Source organism: Vulpes vulpes, chromosome 1, assembly GCF_048418805.1.
Source record: "Vulpes vulpes isolate BD-2025 chromosome 1, VulVul3, whole genome shotgun sequence".
NCBI lineage: Eukaryota > Metazoa > Chordata > Mammalia > Carnivora > Canidae > Vulpes > Vulpes vulpes.
The window spans coordinates 53049489-53066542 of record NC_132780.1 but is presented as its reverse complement, the minus strand read 5'-3'; the positions used below and the strand labels follow the sequence as shown (position 1 = coordinate 53066542).

General features: G+C 45.1%; 1 protein-coding gene across 1 annotated transcript; it reads right to left on the bottom strand.

Moving 5' to 3' along the window:
* Window positions 1-7171: 7171 nt before the first annotated feature.
* Window positions 7172-8417, bottom strand: LOC140599722 (L-lactate dehydrogenase B chain-like). Its single transcript, XM_072764460.1, has one exon. It carries the CDS (start codon window positions 8376-8378, stop codon window positions 7374-7376), a length of 1005 nt encoding a protein of 334 aa, XP_072620561.1. The 5' UTR covers window positions 8379-8417; the 3' UTR covers window positions 7172-7373.
* Window positions 8418-17054: the final 8637 nt, after the last annotated feature.

The window sequence follows — 17054 nt, the reverse complement described above, 5'->3', positions numbered from 1 at the left end:
GCTGCGGACTGTCCACAGGAGCCAGTGGGGCCTCAGCCTCCTGGGGACGGGCTGTTAGCAGAGGCCGGAAGGTGGCACCCGAGGGGCCGCCCAGGGGGTACAGGGCTGCTGCTGATTCCCTGCCTCTCTCTCTGCTGAAGTCAGGACTCCCAATTTTATCCTAAAAAATGTGTTTCCCAGCTGATCTAATATAAGAGTCAACTGGAAGAGCTTCAAGAACATATGGATCCCCACACCTTGCCCCAGAAGACCCTCTTTCAGGTGGTTTGGGTGAGTTCCTGCAATAAGCATTTCATATTCTCTCCACTGAGTCTTCTGAGTAGCTAAGTCGGAGAAGCAATCGAAATATTCATGATGACTTCCTTCCAGTTTGTGTGGCCCAACACGTCGAAGTTTGCAAACCGCCCTAAAATGTCATTCTGTCTAAATGATACCATTGAGAATTTTTTTAGCACTTTTTTAAATGAATTTATTTTTTATTGGTGTTCAATTTGCCAACATCTAGCATAACCCCCAGTGCTCATCCTGTCAAGTGCCCCACTCAGTGCCCGTCACCCAGTCACCCCCACCCCCTGCCCACCTCCCCTTCCACCACCCCTGGTTTGTTTCCCAGAGTTAGGAGTCTCTCATGTTCTGTCTCCCTTTCTGATATTTCCCACTCATTTTTTTCTCCTTTCCCTTTTTTAAAAGTGATCGTGTACACACCACTGAAAGTAATGTAGTCATGTTGTATTTGTGATGATTTTTTTTTTCATAAAACTGAGAAGGTGAAAGAAAGCACCCTGATGTTTATTGATGTTTCTATTGCCATACAATATTTATTAAAGTAAAATTTACCATTTTAACCGTTTTTGTGTGAGCCACTCATGGCATTAAGTACATTCACGTAGTTGTGCAGCCATCGCTACTACCCAAACTTTCTCACCATCCCAAACTGAAACTCTACACCCGCTAAACAATACCTCCTGTCTGCTCCTCCCATCCTTGTCCCCTGATAACCACCATCCTACTTTTCGTCCCCAGGAATTTGACCAGTCTAAGTACCTCATATAAGTGGAATTGTGTTCTGTTCGTCCTTCTGGGACTGGCTTTTTTCACTTAGTGTTAACTCTTCAATGCTTTAGTGTGTGTCCGAATCTCCTTCTTTTTTAAGGCTGGATAATATTTCTTGGTATGTTCATACCACATTTTGTTTATACTTCTATTTGTTGATGGACATTGGGTTGCTCCCACCTTTTAGCTGTTGTGAACGATGCTGATACGACACATGATCTGTTCAGGTCCCTGCTTAAATAAGCTGATTTTCATGATTATAAAAGTTAGAGGAATAATTCAACATATTGTGATTTCCTGCTACATCATTCATAGATGTGGAGGGGTTATTTTTTCATGATTTATTCATATATTGAGGGAGAGACAGAGATGGAGAGAGAGAGAGTGTGAGGGACGGGGAGGGCAGAGAGCATCTCGAGCAGACTCTCCACGGAGTGTGGAGCCCAAGGAGGAGCTCTGCCCGTGACCCTGAGATGGTGACTGAGCTGAAACCAAGAGCTGGATGCTCATCTGGCCGAGCCCCCCGGGTGCCCAGGACGGTGGGAGCTTTGATGGAAGACTGTGTGTCCAACAGCCAATCGCCAGATGGGCCCCCTTCCAACCTTCTGCCCTTACTGCTTCGGCGGTGCCCGTGTCGCGAAATCCGGGGCAGAGCCCTCAGGGGTGAGAGTCCTAACTCTGGCGGCACAAGGACTCAGAGCTTGATATGGAATTGCTGTGAAATAGCGACACATCGGTATCGCACTACTGACTTACTCGACAGAGATTTATACCTGCGTGCGGAACACTTCTTAAAGAATTAACTAAGTCATAGGTATTAACAGGAGGGGCGGCAAACATGAGTCAGGTGCCCCACGGTATCGTGTAGTGGCTCTCCGATGGCATCACACGGAGATGAAGTGCACCATAAGTCTGTGCTTTCTCTACGCTAATGACCCCCTTGTGACGAGGACCCCAACTTCTCCAACTGTGTGGTCCTAGCACCGGGTCCCATGTGTGGCGCGGGGCAAGCCATTCATCAGTGACGAGTGAATGAAGAGATCCTGGAGGTGAAGCGCAGAGCCGGGGGACTCCACGGCTGCTGAAGTGCGCGATGGGTGATCGTTCTGGGGCATGGGTCACCTGCCTACCAGACAGGAGCAGCCACTGCGCAGGCATCAGCAAGGCTCCACGCTGTGGTCTCAGTGGTCGTCCAACACACGGGGTAGACTCTGGGGCGTAGGTGAGTTTCATGGTTGCAGAAAACCATTTTTCTCCTCTCATGACTCATTAGACAAGTCCTTATACAGGCCCGTCAGGTTTTGCATGAAGTCATGATTGTCTTTCAGAAGCGACGTCTAAGACAAAGAAGGGCTTGATGCTGCTGTGCTGTTGCCCCGGGTGCAGGTGTGATGCACGACGGCGTGGACCACGTGGCTAAAGGAAGGAAGGCGTGTTCATTTCCCCCGAGGTCCCTGAAGAGACCTTGAGAACCTAAAGGGCGAAGCCAGTACTGTGAGCCCGTCAGGGAACAACATTCTACCGAAACCCTTTGTGCTTAAAGCATTTTGTCATGACCCAGAGGACTTTGTGGTGGGAATGAATAGTGGGCCGGGACCACGCAGGGACAGGGGACGGGGAGGCGGTTGGGTTGCCCTCGTCATGCCCAGGACACGGCATCTCCCGAGCTTCCAGCTTCGCGGCTGTCTGTTTGCCTCTTGGTTGCATGACCCTGGGACCCTCCCCGCGCACGAGGGTGACTCCTCTGCGAATGTTTGTCGATGGATCCAATGAACAAATAAGCTGTGTCCTTGGGAAAGCGGTCTTGTCACCATCTCGTGGTCAAGATGAAGGAATATGGACTGGGCACTAAGCCAGGAGGATTGAAAGCTGGTCGAGTAATCGAAGCTGAAACATTCTGGTAAGAGCTTGTGGGAGGGTCCTCGGTGTCCTGCTCCCCAGCTCCGCCTGCACTCACGCTCTGTCCTGGGGCACCGAGGTGGTTTGGATGAGAAAACCAAGACTTCAAAGACCTTAAACATTGCATGTGTGTACATTTTTCTCTTTTCTTTTCTTTTCCTTTCTTTCTTTTTTTAGAGAAAGAACATGTGAGAGCAGGGGAAGGGACAGAGGGAGAGAATCTTAAGCAGGCATATACACACACATACACACACACACACACACACACATATAGGGTTTTTTTTCCCCCCAGTTGTTTTCTAGAAGCGACAGCCCTGATCCGTCTTCCATAACAGCATAGCCTGGTGTTGAAAAATAGAACTTTTATCATTTGTAAGAGTATATTTTCCATTAGCATCATCCAATTCAGGAGTGCCTGGCCACACACAGTTACTAAATATTTGAAATATGGGGGAGTAAATGAAGTCTTAATTTTATTTAATTTCAATAGATTGCACCTGGTCCCACAGGGCTCTGGAGCACTATTTTGGGTAGGGCCCAGGTTGTCTTGTGCTGTGTCACCAGACCCTGAAGTAGGAGAAACGTGCCCCCAGCCAGCAGCGCTGCCCCAGAGCCCCAAGGTCCGACCCCGCCGGGGGAAGCCCTCCCCCACTGCCCATGGGCTTTCTTGGCCAGCACGCACCCAGGGCAGGCCAGGATGGCCCCAGACCCACGGGACTGGGGGAGAAGTCACCTGGAGGACTGGGGAAAGCCGCTGAGGTTCCTCAGGGACACAAGCTGTCCTCTGACTTCAGGAGTTGCCGGGTGGGACACAGAAGTAAGCTGGTGGGGATGGGTCCTCCTCTGCTCTTCGGGCTGTCTTGCCCGCCTGTGGCACCCTGCACCCCCTCCCGTGTCCCGCTGCACCCAGAGCGAGAGCCATGGGTGCTGGTCGCGCAGTCTCGTGGGGGTGGGGCCCAAGGCCAAGGGCGCCAAGGGAGGCTTGTGGTGGGAGGGGACAGCCAGCGTTCACGTCTGGGCTTTCCCTAGTCCTCAAGGAGTGACCTCGGGCGCACACATGAGCCATGTCTCTGGTTCCTCTTCTGTAGGGAGGAGGGTAACTGGGGCGTCCAGGTGGCTCAGTTGGCGAAGCCTCCCCCCCGACTCTTGGTTTCAGCGCCAGTCACGACCTCAGGGTCGTGGGTTCGAGCTCCGCACAGCGCCTGCTGGAAGTCCTCCCTCTGCCTCTGCCCCTCCTCATGCTCTGTCTCTCTCCAAAATAAATACTTAAATTAAAAAAAAAAAAAAAAGAATAAGACAGTGACTGGGTGTCTGCTCCTCTGACTGTGGTGGTGATGACAGGCAACCAGCTTATGCCCCCCTCTGCACTTCCGGTTATTACACTGAGCCCGGACTTGGTAAGGCTGGTCTGCTCCTGGCGGAGGGTCAGCTGGCCTCACCATGGAAGCCTTTCCTAACAGAAGATCCGGCAGGTGGGAAGACAGAGGGTGTTCCACAGGGTGACGCAGTCTCGGGGTGTCCACTGTGGTGCCAGCTGAGCTCATGGTGCTGAGTTCCTGACCGGCCAGCGAGGTAGTGGTGGGGGGGTGGGCAAAGTGGTCGGTGGGGCTCCCACACCTCACAAAGCTGACCTCGCCTCAGGCCAGCTGCAGGGGCAGAGCTACCCTTGTCTCAGACCAGCTAGCTGCCAGCACGGGGCCTCACGACCATATTAGGGTCAGCCAGTCTCTAGAGAGACTCACTGCAATGGCATGCATTTGATTGACCAGAGCTGAGGGAAGGGGGACAAATCAGAGCTGAGGGAAAGGGGACAAATCAGAGCAGAGGGAAGAGGGACAAATCAGAGCTGGGGAAGGGGGACAAATCAGAGCTGAGGGAAAGGGGACATATCAAAGCTGAGGGAAAGGGGACAAATCAGAGCAGAGGGAAGGGGGGCAAATCAGAGCCCAAAGAAGGGACCCAGAGGGGTCGTCTGGGAGGGATCCACACCAAGCCTGCAGCCACTCTCAAGGCACAGGCCCCTGTCCATGTCCTAGGATGCCTACACTCAGAGAACTCTCTGCCACCGACAGAGAATCTCACTGGATTCGGCCTCCACAGATGCCCCAAGGACCTGTCACACAGACAGGCCTCCTGAGGAATCACAGCAAAGGCAATTCCATCACTTGACAAACAAGGGCCTAGGCGGCACCTTCTGGGGACAGAGGCTGTGAACCCTTCGGTCCTGGTGGTAACTGGACTGTCCCTGAGGGCAGCGTCACCACGGAGATGGATGTGCAGCCCTGTGCCCTCACCCCCTCTCTCTGATCCCTCAGAAGCCTCGGGTTTCAAAGCCTGGCAGGAAGGGACCCAAGGGGAACCCAAGGCCAGGGCGCGGCAGACCAGCCCAGGCTCCTCAGCAGAGACTCCCCTGAGTGTCAGGAGCCACATCCCACTAGCCACGCTGCGCAGACACGGGGCGGGGGGGGGGGGGGCAACCCTCAGTGATATCCCACAGCCCAGTTTTTGCTTGTACTTCTCTGCAGCCAAAGGTGGAAACAGAACAGGAGAGCCACAGAAATAGCAGAGAGCAAAGTAGGAACTTTTCCTCTCGGCTGACCTTTTTTTCAAGGAAACGAACACCTGCAGCCAAATCCTGTCTATTCATTTCTAAAATCCAGCTGAGGTATTAGCTGAGTTAATGGGGCGACCCACCTTCCTAGGTCACCCAGGGTTCACGCTTCCCGTTTCGGTGCCAGGAGCCACACCAGCACAAAAATTATTCTCGTTTAATTTCTGGCCTCATGTGGGAGATGACACAGGCTGGTTGGGAGTTCTGATGTGCACTCGGAGAGCTGCTAAGAAAGGGAAATTGCCCCTAAATGGATTTGTCATCTTGTATAGAGCCCCTGATTATTAGACAACCTTAACTCTCTGACTTGATTGTTAATGATCATTGACACTTTAAGTTTCAAGCTCAAAATGGAAATGACTTGATTTAATTTCCAGACTAATGAAAGCTTCGCACCATCCTCCCCGCAATCCAGCGATGTGAAAGGAGACTAAATGAGGCCATCAAGGATTCAGAGTTGAGTGCGAGGATAAATGTCAAGTACCTGCTTGAGTTTCTATTCAACTGCCATTTCGTTAGGAAGGAATCGCTTTAAAAAGCAAGACTGGCTGAAAGGTGACCTTGGCATTTGGGGTTTACTGGGTTTTCTTTTTAAAATCAAAACCCCAAGTAGAATCACTTGATTGCTATCACTGTGGAAGCTGACTTGCTGAATATAAGATTAATCTGGTGCTTGAAATGTAAAAATCAACTTATTTTAAAAGTTAATTTTATGGAACATCACTCCATGGTATGAGCTAATCGCTTCTGAGGTGAAAACCAAATTACTTCCCTTTAAAAAGTGGGGTTGGTGGGTAATCTTTTCGTGTGGCTCTTCCACATGAAAACAACCCTGTTCATTCTTAGGGTAACTCAAGGGTAACTCGATAAATTTTTGGAACCAAGTTTTCTCGTTTAATTACATTTAGATAGGAATGTAGGTATGTTCCTCCAAATACCTAAATTACTAGAGTATCTTTGGGACAGAAATTTTTTATTAGGGATTACAATTGCATGAATTTTGAATCACTGCTGATCAATAATCCCTATTTCCAATAAATCCATTCAACAAACATTTGACATAAAAAGGCTGACCTGTTCTTTTTTTTTTGTTTTAGATAAGTAAAAAATATATTTTAATATTTTCAAATTAGAAATATATTCACTTAGAAATTGAAATTATTTTAAAAGGAATATAGAGAAATCTTTTTTCCCATTCCTATCTCCGTCTACCAAATGTCCCCTTTCTTTTTTTTTTTTTTTTTTTAGATTTATTTATTTATTCATGAGAGACACAGGCAGAGGGAGAAGCAGGCTCCCTCCTGGGAGCCCAATGTGGGACTCCATCCCAGGACCCCAGGGTCACAGCCTGAGTCAAAGGCAGACACTCAACCCCTGAGCCACCCAGGCATCCCAAAGATCCCCTTTCTGCAAGCGACCAAGTTCATTTTCTTCCACTACTCTTTCGTTATGTTTGTATGCAAATATGAGATAATATAAATATATAATTTTGGGTTCCTTTATTTTGGTAGAAGAGGTACACCAAACACATTTGTTTATGTTTATTACTATTTATTTTTATTAGTCATATCACTCTGCCTAGAGATTTACAACTTTCTTTTTTTTTTTTTTTTTTTACGGTAGTTAATTTTATTTGTTCAAGGCTCATATTGCAAGCATTAAACCAAGCATGGGCTTTGATTCTGTGAGCCCAGATTCACATATTTAGGAAGATAAAAGCAAACTGTGATCCATGTATATGGATGAAAAACTAAAGGCTCACAGTTAGTTACATCATGGTTTTAAATTTCTACAGCCTAGAAGCCAGAAGTCACAGATATTTTAGGTCTTTCTGGATATCCCACAAGGTATCTGCACTTTTCTTGAGCTGGGCAACCTCATCATCCTTCAGCTTCTGATTGATCACACTGGTTAAGCCCCGAGCGTTCAGGATACACGGAAGACTCAGGAAGACTTCGTTCTCAATACCATACATGCCCTTCACCATTGTTGACACTGGATGAATCCTGGAGAGATTTTTCAACATGGATTCAATGAGATCAGCCACACTTAATCCAATAGCCCAGTTGGTATATCCTTTTAGCTTGATGACTTCATAGGCACTTTCAACCACCATCTTATGCACTTCCTTCCAATTTTCACTGTTGTTGTCTGTTCCCATTTCTGGATTCAGTTCCTGAAGAGAAACACCTGCCACATTCACTCCACTCCACACAGCCACACTTGAGTCGCCATGTTCTCCCAAAATCCATCCATGGCAGCTGCTGGGATGGATGCCAAGTTTTTCAGCCATAAGATAGCGAAATCTAGCAGAATCCAGATTACACCCACTTCCAATCACACGGTGCTTGGGTAGTCCACTTAGTTTCCAGGTAACATATGTAAGAATATCCACTTGGTTGGAAACCACAATTATGATACAATCAGGACTGTACTTGACTATCTGAGGAATAATGAATTTGAAGACATTAACATTCCTTTGCACCAGATTGAGGCGGCTCTCTCCCTCCTGCTGGCGGACTCCTGCAGTCACCACCACAATCTTAGAATTGGCAGTCACAGAGTAATCTTTATCTGCCACAATTTTAGGTGTCTGTAGAAATAAGCTCCCATGCTGTAGACCCATCATTTCTCCTTTGAGTTTATCTTCTAAAACATCCACAAGGGCAAGTTCATCAGCCAGAAACTTTCCCAGAATGCTGATGGCACATGCCATACCAACTTGTCCAACACCCACTACAGTGATCTTATTGTTTGGGATTGCAGCCTCTTCTTCTGCAACTGGTGCAATCAGTTTTTCCTTAAGAGTTGCCATTGTGCCCCGAAACCAGCGGCTGTAAGGGTCGCACGAGGGAGACCAGGTTAGCAGCGCACGTCTCCGCCTGCGCAGGATCCGCAAGGAGAGAGGAGATTTACAACTTTCAAAGCACTTTCACTGTCTTCACAAAATTCAACTATTTCACATCATTTTAAAAAAAGAAACAGAGTTTACAGCATGACATATTACATAATAATAATACAGTAACTTTATATATATTTATTTACTTATTTTTAAGGCTATCTTGAGGTATAACCCATATGACATAACATTTGCCTATTGTGAGTATACAGATCCTTGCGGAGTTGTACAGCCGTCATCACAATCTTACGTTGCTGTTTTTATTAAGAAATCCATTTCGGAAATATTTCCCTGTCAGAGCAGAGAGCGTTTGTCTTTTTCTCCATAGCCGTGTGGCACATTGTGTGGCACCATGGCTTCATTGGCCAGGGTGGCAGTGATTCACACGGCTGTTTCCAAACTCTTGCTAATAGACTGCACATTATGTAATTACATTATGTAATGATAATTACTCATTTCCTGCATATGTGTGATATTAATGTATGAACGGTACACACCATTTATTGTGAGTAAAAGGATCTGTTGAATATATTTCCCAGAGAATGACTGTTGGATCAAAGCTAAATACATTTGCCATTTTGTTAGAAATTTGGGGGAAATTGCCAAATCGCCCTTCATAGGATTTTTATATTTTTCTTTTTTTAAAATTTTTAAATTTTATTTTATTTTTTTATTGAAGTTCGATTTGCCAGCATATAGTATAACACCCAGTGCTCGTCCTGTCAAGGTTTTATCATATTTTTCATTTCTTTTAGTAACGTGGGAAAGTGCTTCCTCATCCCTCCCCTCCTGTACCATCGTGTGTTGCCAAACCGTGGGGATTTTGTCACTGTTGCGTAGTTAGCTGAGGTTTAGTTGATATTTCTCTTATATGTACGGTTCATCATTTCTTCATGTCCTAGATGCACTTGTATTTATTTTTATATGAAGCTCATATTGCTCTATTAGAGTGTTTAACTATTTCCTCTCAAGATCAAAGAGGCTTCTTTAAAAGCAACCCTGTTAAAGTCTAATTGATGTTTACTATATTACGTGTTAAATTAATTGATGTTTATTAAAGTTTCATTGATAAGCCACACATATTTAAAGAGCACAGCTTGGTGGGTTTTCATATGCCCACGGACACCTGTGAGTGTAAGTCACCATATACACACATACGCAGACGTGTATACATAGATTTGAATGAAACTGTCACCATAATCAATAAAGCAAACGTTTCCATCACCCCAAAGCTTCAGGCCCCTGAGTACTACAGAATCTGCATAACAAACTTGACGTAAAGCTGGAAGATGGTTGCTCCCGGGGACACAGGACACGGCCTGGACTCTAGCTGTTGGTTCTCCCATCCTGCAGACGAGCGTGCGCGGTCCAAGCCTCGTACTCACTCACTGTCATGGGATTGCAAGCTTGTTTTTCTTCAAACTATAATCTTTATATATTTTTCTAGACTGTTTGAAATGTTAATAAGTTTTAAAAACAAGTGGATAAATTATCGTCACTTAAAATAAGGAATTGAATTTCTCTTTTGGCTTTATTTATAAAAAGCATGGAAATACTAATGTTTCTCTCTAATGAGTTAAATGAGCTACTGTTGGAAAAGTATGTACGTGTTCATGCCTGGCCACAATGTATATGACGTCACAAAATGCAATTTTTGCGCAAGCTATCTAACTTGTCCAGGACTCTCATCATTCAACCTTAATAAAAGGCTGATATTTCTACAAATGCTTTTTACAAACCAATTCCAAATGTTTGCATTGAGTTTGAATACAATAATTTGATTTCCTATTAAGTTTGCACATTGTGGCAAGTTTTGAATTTAATAATAGCTTCTTTAATGATATAATCTTTCTCTTAAATTCCCATTCATTGATCTAAAACCAAGATCTGTCAGTATAAGGTCACTGTTAGAATGAAAACAAAATGTCAGGAGTCAAAAAAATTAAAAGGAAGATTTTCTACCTGGACCATGTCCTGAGGTTGATAAAACAGACAGCTAAAATTACATGCTTTTAGACTCCCGAATAGTAAAAGAACACTTGAAGCAAATCAATTTCTTTACAAATTAAAGGACAAAGTAATCACATCTCGCTATTTGAAAAAGTCTGAAACACAAGTAAATGTGACATTTGGTTAAAATTCAAATTCTGCAGTAGAGGCTAATTTTTTTCAGTTTGTACTTAAGAATAATGGTAAGAGTAACAAGTGTAAATTTATTGAATAATTTCTAGGTTTTAGGAACTGTACAAAATGATTTACAGGCATTGTCTCATATAATTATCAGTCTGGTAATCCTATGTTCATTTTGTAGTGGAGAGTTGTAAACAAGCTTAACTTAATAGCCAATAAGTAGAGTTGCTGGCTTTCCAACTCAGAGGTTAAACTCTAATACCCAAATAGAACAAATTTTTAAATTATGAGACTTTAATTATACTTTCAAATGTCCAATTACTTACATATATTACAGATTTTTAAGTGAATGCATTAATTCCATCTTTCTAAGCCTATGAAACACATTTTTTGTGAATTTTACTTAATAGCAAAACATTTTCAACCATTTCATTTTAAAAGTTGTGTTGCAGAACCTTTTTTTGCTCAAAAATTATATTTATTTATTCATGAGAGACACAGAGAGAGGCAGAGACCCAGGCAGAGGGAGAAGCAGGCTTCCTGCAGGGAGCCCGACGTGGGACTCGATCCCAGGAGTCACACCCCGGGCAGAAGGCAGATGCTCTACTGCTGAGCTCTACTGCTGAGCCTCATGCTGCAGGACTTTCAATTAAATATGGTAGATTACATGTCTGTGTTAACCTCGGCTCCTTTTGGAAAACTCAATAAATAATAGTAAATGAAGAAAAAGGCTTAATCTCAGGAGGTCAAAGAGAATAGAAAAGTAGATGCAGAGCCCACAGGACTCTCCCGCATCTTAAAGGATGGTGGATGTTCAGGAGGAGGGGAATCAGAACCCAGGGGTGCAGGGCTTGGGTGCCAGATGGGGACAGCAAGAAGCCAGCTGCTGGCCACTGCCGAGGAGACGAAGGTCAGAACTGGACGTGGGGTGGAGCTGAGCACGGGGGACCTGCTGGAAGCCTATCACGCAGGCATTAGGCCTCCCGTCTCTTTCCCCACCCTAAGCTGAAAACAAGAAAACGAGGGACTTTAAAAACTACCCGAGATATTATGTCCAGCTTATGGTAGGAAATCAGTACTTCCGGTGATTTGCCTATTTTTCTGGATCAACACAGTGGTGCTGTCGTTTACATAATTAATAATATTAGTCTGATATCTTTTATGTTTTTTTTTAAGTTTGTGATTTTTTTTCTTGATGTAAACATTATTTTGGAGGACTTTTTCCCTTGTATCAACGTGATATGACCACAAACAAGAAAGAGAACATTCAGTCATTTGTATTACATCACAACCAATATAATATTGCCCAATTTTATCCAGCCCTAATAATAAGGAGAAACGAATAAGCTCAATTTTAATATAAAAAACTTCATCATAGTTCTATTTTACTATGGTTTTATGATAATTAATGGCTAATTATCATAAATTAGTTTATTTTTTATGTAGTCATTTTTTAACATGTATGCCATTACATACAAAATAAGCTATGTTGATTTTTAAAAAATAATTTGCTTTTATTATGTTTTGTGGATACACGGATGCCCTAAAAAATATTCTTCTCTGTGGACTAAGATTCATTCATATTAAGTGTAAGCTATGTTGGTGTTTTAAAAAGATTTTATTTATTTATTCATGAGATACACACACACAGAGGCAGAGACACAGGCAGAGGGAGAGGCAGGCTCCATGCAGGGAGCCTGATGTAGGACTCGATCCCAGGACCCCGGGGTCACACCCTGAGCCGAAGACAGATGCTCAACCACTGAGTCCCCCAGGGGTCCCCAGCTATGCTTTTTTTTTTTTTTTTTTTTTAAAGAACTGTTTCTATCCCAAGCACTTCAGGAATAATCTGTTGATTACGCACTGTGGAGGGCTAAAGGTCAAGAGGTCTGGGTAGTGAGAATAAAGTAAAATAATGTATGCAAAGAGTCTACTACTCTGTTTGACATGAAGTGTCTCAATGATAACTTGTACTATTATTATTCAAAATATTTTTGAACACATGTATCAGTTGCACGTGTTAGAGCACCTCCTGCCAGTCGTACTTGCATCAGCCCTATGAATAGCTCTTTCCTAGCTCTTTCTCATTCTGGAATCCCTGATGCCTGGCATTTAGTACTTGGTGAATTTTGGGTTGATCTAAACTTCTGAGCTGCCCGGAATTGTTTATTTTTACCTAAAGCTGAAGCCCAATGGCCATCATGGGATAGAAATGATACAGGTATGTTTTGATAAGGATCAGACTTTTTTATTGCTTAAAAAACCACTGGCAGCAAGCACTAAGAGCGGTTGGCATTACTGATTGCCAGACACTACACACACGGATGTATTTACACTTTACCACAATCCTTTCAAGTAAACCCAATCACCTTTATTGTGTCGACAAGGAGGCAAGGTTCAGAGAGGTAAGTGACGTACTCAAGTCAAACAACGTAGATGTCCTGAGCCAAGATTTGATTCTGATTCCCCACGAGTACCACCTCTGAGAGCAAATTCAACCTCTAAATCAGTGATTTGGGTGATATTGCAGGTTAGTTTATTAGTTGCGAGGACTAGAGGATTTAATTTTTGTAAAAATACTCAGTACAAGAAATGCAATTAAGTGTTCAAAAATATGTAATAAAGGTTCAATTTTAAGTCTGAAAAAAAAAAGATAGAAAGAAAGAAAGAAAAAGAAAAAGAAATCCCAGCTCGGGTGATTTTTGCCAACAGAGGTCACAATGAGAATTAATTAGTATTAAAGGTGCAAGACATTCTAAATCACCACAATTTTACCTTGTTTTATGGTATAAAGTGCACTATAATCATGCATATGACTATGTTTTATATGTACAAATACAACCAAATTGTCAACAATCTCAATATTTTGCAGAGTTGATTTTATTCAGCTAAAACCACATGCACAGAAACAAAACCCCAACAGTCTTTAAAAAATTAGAGATTTAATATTAATGTGACCAAAGTTGACATTTAAGCCAAATAACTGATATTAAAAATGGAAATAATTTTGGAAGATGGCAGGTGGATCATTTTATCAGTTACTATTTCTTCTGTCCTTATAAAAGATAGTAAGAATAATTACTTTTTTTGTACAGAAGGATGTGGGGTGGGGAGAGCATTCCAAGGAAAGACATGATGCTAAGTGTGGTTAGGTAATAGAGAAATGATGGTTTTAGAGATGAGACTGGACAAAATTTTTAAAAAGCTATATTGGAGAATTTAGCCCTTATTCTCATGATTAATTTATAACCAGTGGACTCTGACAAGGCATGAATGCATGCCTTCACTTTTTATTTTTGTTTTCTAAGCTCATTATTTAGAGGAAGAATTCTAGGTATAAATCATAAAGTAATTATTTAAAGAAAAAAAAAAAAGAATGATTACTTTTGGTTCCATCAAATCCATTCTTTAGCCAAAATAACTAATGTGAGTAAAGAGGCACGAAAGCCAGAGACCATGTTTAACTGTTTAAAGAAACAGAGAGGGTCAAATAAATAGATGAAATCTTAAAAACAAAACAAAACAAAACAAAACAAAAAACCAGAGAAGATCATTCCTTGGCCTTGGTGAAGAAAGATCCAAAGATATGAACAAGGACACAGGCACACAGAGCTGCTGTAGGAACCACGAGGCTCTGAGGGGCCCCCAGGAAGGACGTGGGCAGCCTGAGCCTGAGCCTGAGCCTGAGCGAGGCCGCAGAGCTGGCCGGGAGGTCGGGGTGAGACATGCTCCCCCTGGTTTCTCAGCCACCAGGAGGGGAGGCGGTGGCCCGGAACCCCTGGCTGGTGCCTCGGCCCTGCAGCACTTGCAGCCTCTCTGTGCGGATTCCCACCCTCTCATCCTGGTGGCCGCTCTCTGGCAGTCGGGCTGCTGCCGGCTCTGCTTGGTGAGCGTGAGCCCAGGTGAGCGAGAGCCCAGGTGAGCGTGAGCCCAGGTGAGCAAGCTGCAACCCAGCCCGGCGGGCACCGGGCGGTCGCTGCGCTGCTTCCCATGCGACTCCAGGCTAGCCTGGTTACTACAAAACCTGGAGGAAAATTTTGACTATTACGTAATTAAGGAACCTTTAGCAGTGGAAGCATCTGAGGTTCCGCTGAGGGGATTTCAGGCCATCGCAGAGTGATGGATGCGTAGCAGTTACGACCGGGAAGGGGCCTGGGATCCATCGGGTCATCTAAGTCCTGCTGTCGTGAGAGTGTGGCAGAGAGACAGACAGACAGACGGGAAGAGGCTGACCCGCCCGAGGCCTTGCGGTCAGAGGCAGAGCAAAGCCGGGCCGGCAGCCGGCACGTGCACTGTCCACGTGAAGCCTCGCAGTCAGACCCAGGTTGGTTTAGGCTGCAAGGGGGACACCGGGCTCCCCAGTCCCTTCCCTTCCACCGGGCGACGTCCGGGCCCCGGGCCAGGCGAAGTGCACCTGCCGCCACCTGCTCGGCATGGGCCCGGCCCTGCGACGGGCAGCTGGCACCAGGGCCCCCTGCTGTCAGCGGGTCCGCTCCCCGGAGCACGGCTGCTCCCCCACCCCGGTGCCCAGCGAGTGCGCAGACACCCATCCAGAGAAGCTGTTCCTCCGGCATTGGCCCAGCGTGGAGGCAGAGCACTGTGACCCGGTCCCCCGCAGCAAGCACTGCTGGCACGAAGCCCGGCCCCTGCAGGGGCGCCCTCTCCGGGGGGACCTGGGAGGAAACCCAGATTCTCTCTGCATTTTCATCTCTTGCTGCTCTGGGCTCCTGAAATGTCCTCTTCCCAAATAGAGTTCTTTCTTTAACCCATATGTAGGCGGCACAGAATCCTCCAGAGCCCCGGCACCAGTGCCGATGGAGCTACCTGGTGGGACAAGCACTACAACCAACACCTGAGCAGCAGTGTCTCAAAGCGTCTTCATAAAATGATCATGTGACCGAAGGGGGTCAAAGAGGGAACACTTGGAATGAGCCAAAATGCTCAGGTGCTCAGAGACCTGAAAATGTCAGGGAAAGGAGTCATCGTGGACATCAATGGGCTCCGAGGCAAAGGAACATTCTAGCATTAAAATATATATATTTGAGAGAGAGAGTTGGGGGGGTGGGGACATTGAGGAAGGGAGAGGGAGAGAGACAATCCCAAGCAGATGCCCAACGAGCACGGAGCCTGATGCTGGGCTGGATCCCATGACCCTGAGATAGTGACCTGACCCGAAATCGAGAGCCATACACTCAGTGGACGGAGCCCCCCGGGTGCCCCTGTGTCTAGCATTTTAAGGCAGTGGTTCTTACATCAATTTTAAAAGTAATCTAAACTCACTTATGCAGAATGGGGCGCCCGGCGGGCTCAGTCGGTAGAGCATGAACTTCAGGGTGAAGGTAGAGATCACTTGAAGAAAAATCTAACCATTTGCAAAAGATTCTAACAGTCAGTAACCCCCCATTAAAGCATTCCATTAAAAAAAATAAACTTACTTATGAAGAGTGAATAGCTGCACAGTGTTACAGTGGTCATCTCGTCCATCGGCAATCCCCTCTCCACTGTGGGTAACACCACCTCAGTGTTTGGGGGTGCACTTCCTCTTTCCTACTGCATCCACCCTTGGTGAGCCAGGTAGGTCCTCCGGGGGTGGGGGCGCCGGGAGGGGAAGCCCTAGGGCTCTGCTGGGCCAGTGGGGCCTGTTTGCCTGGAAGTTGAACACTGATCAGAGGGACGGGGGCCTAGAAACGGGTGCAGCTGAAGAGCCTGTTCTGCTACATTAACTTCCCTTTGATCCTATTTGCTACCACCGTTCTTCCTAAGACATTTCATTTTTTACTTAAGCCCTTGCTTCTTTGTTTCTGTCGCTTGCAACCAACAAACCCTTTCTAATGCACACAAAAATATCTTCTAGTTTGTTTATTTTTTTATTATTTATTTATTTATTTATTTATTTATTTTTATTTTCTAGTTTAAATAGAAAATCAAAGCCAAAAGATTTTCACGTTTAAAAAAAAAACCAACTTTGAAAAACTCCTATCTGGAGTGAAGACGGCAAAGGAAAAGCACTGAGGCCGTCAACGTCTGTGTTTGACAGATGGGATCGGGGTAATTTTTTCCTCGTCCGCATTTTCCATAATGGACATACATCATCTTTTAAAAATGACTTTAAGCTGGAGGGAAATAATTATATTTAATAAGCCTGATGTAGTCGTGGATCGAATCCAGTTATTTTAATGTGGATCTGAAATTAAGGTAGGGAACAGTCCCGAGCCCCACCAGGCCACCAGGAACACTCCAAGAAACAGTGGGAAAAAGGTTAAAAAATATGCATAACTGTCACCTGTTATGCTTCTGCAGCTGCTTCCAGTAGCAGAACCCACCGAGCAGCAGCAGCCCAACAACCAGGGGGGCAGTGGCCCCTGCAGCGGCCTCACTCCTCCCTCAGTGTTTACTTATTCATTCCTCAGATATTACCCAGTGTCTGTTGCTACCAAGCGCTCCTCTCTGTGAGAAGAATAA

Bases quoted from the DNA above. Each gene is read 5' to 3' on its own strand.
- LOC140599722 (XM_072764460.1), bottom strand. From the start codon at position 8,378: ATGGCAACTCTTAAGGAAAAACTGATTGCACCAGTTGCAGAAGAAGAG.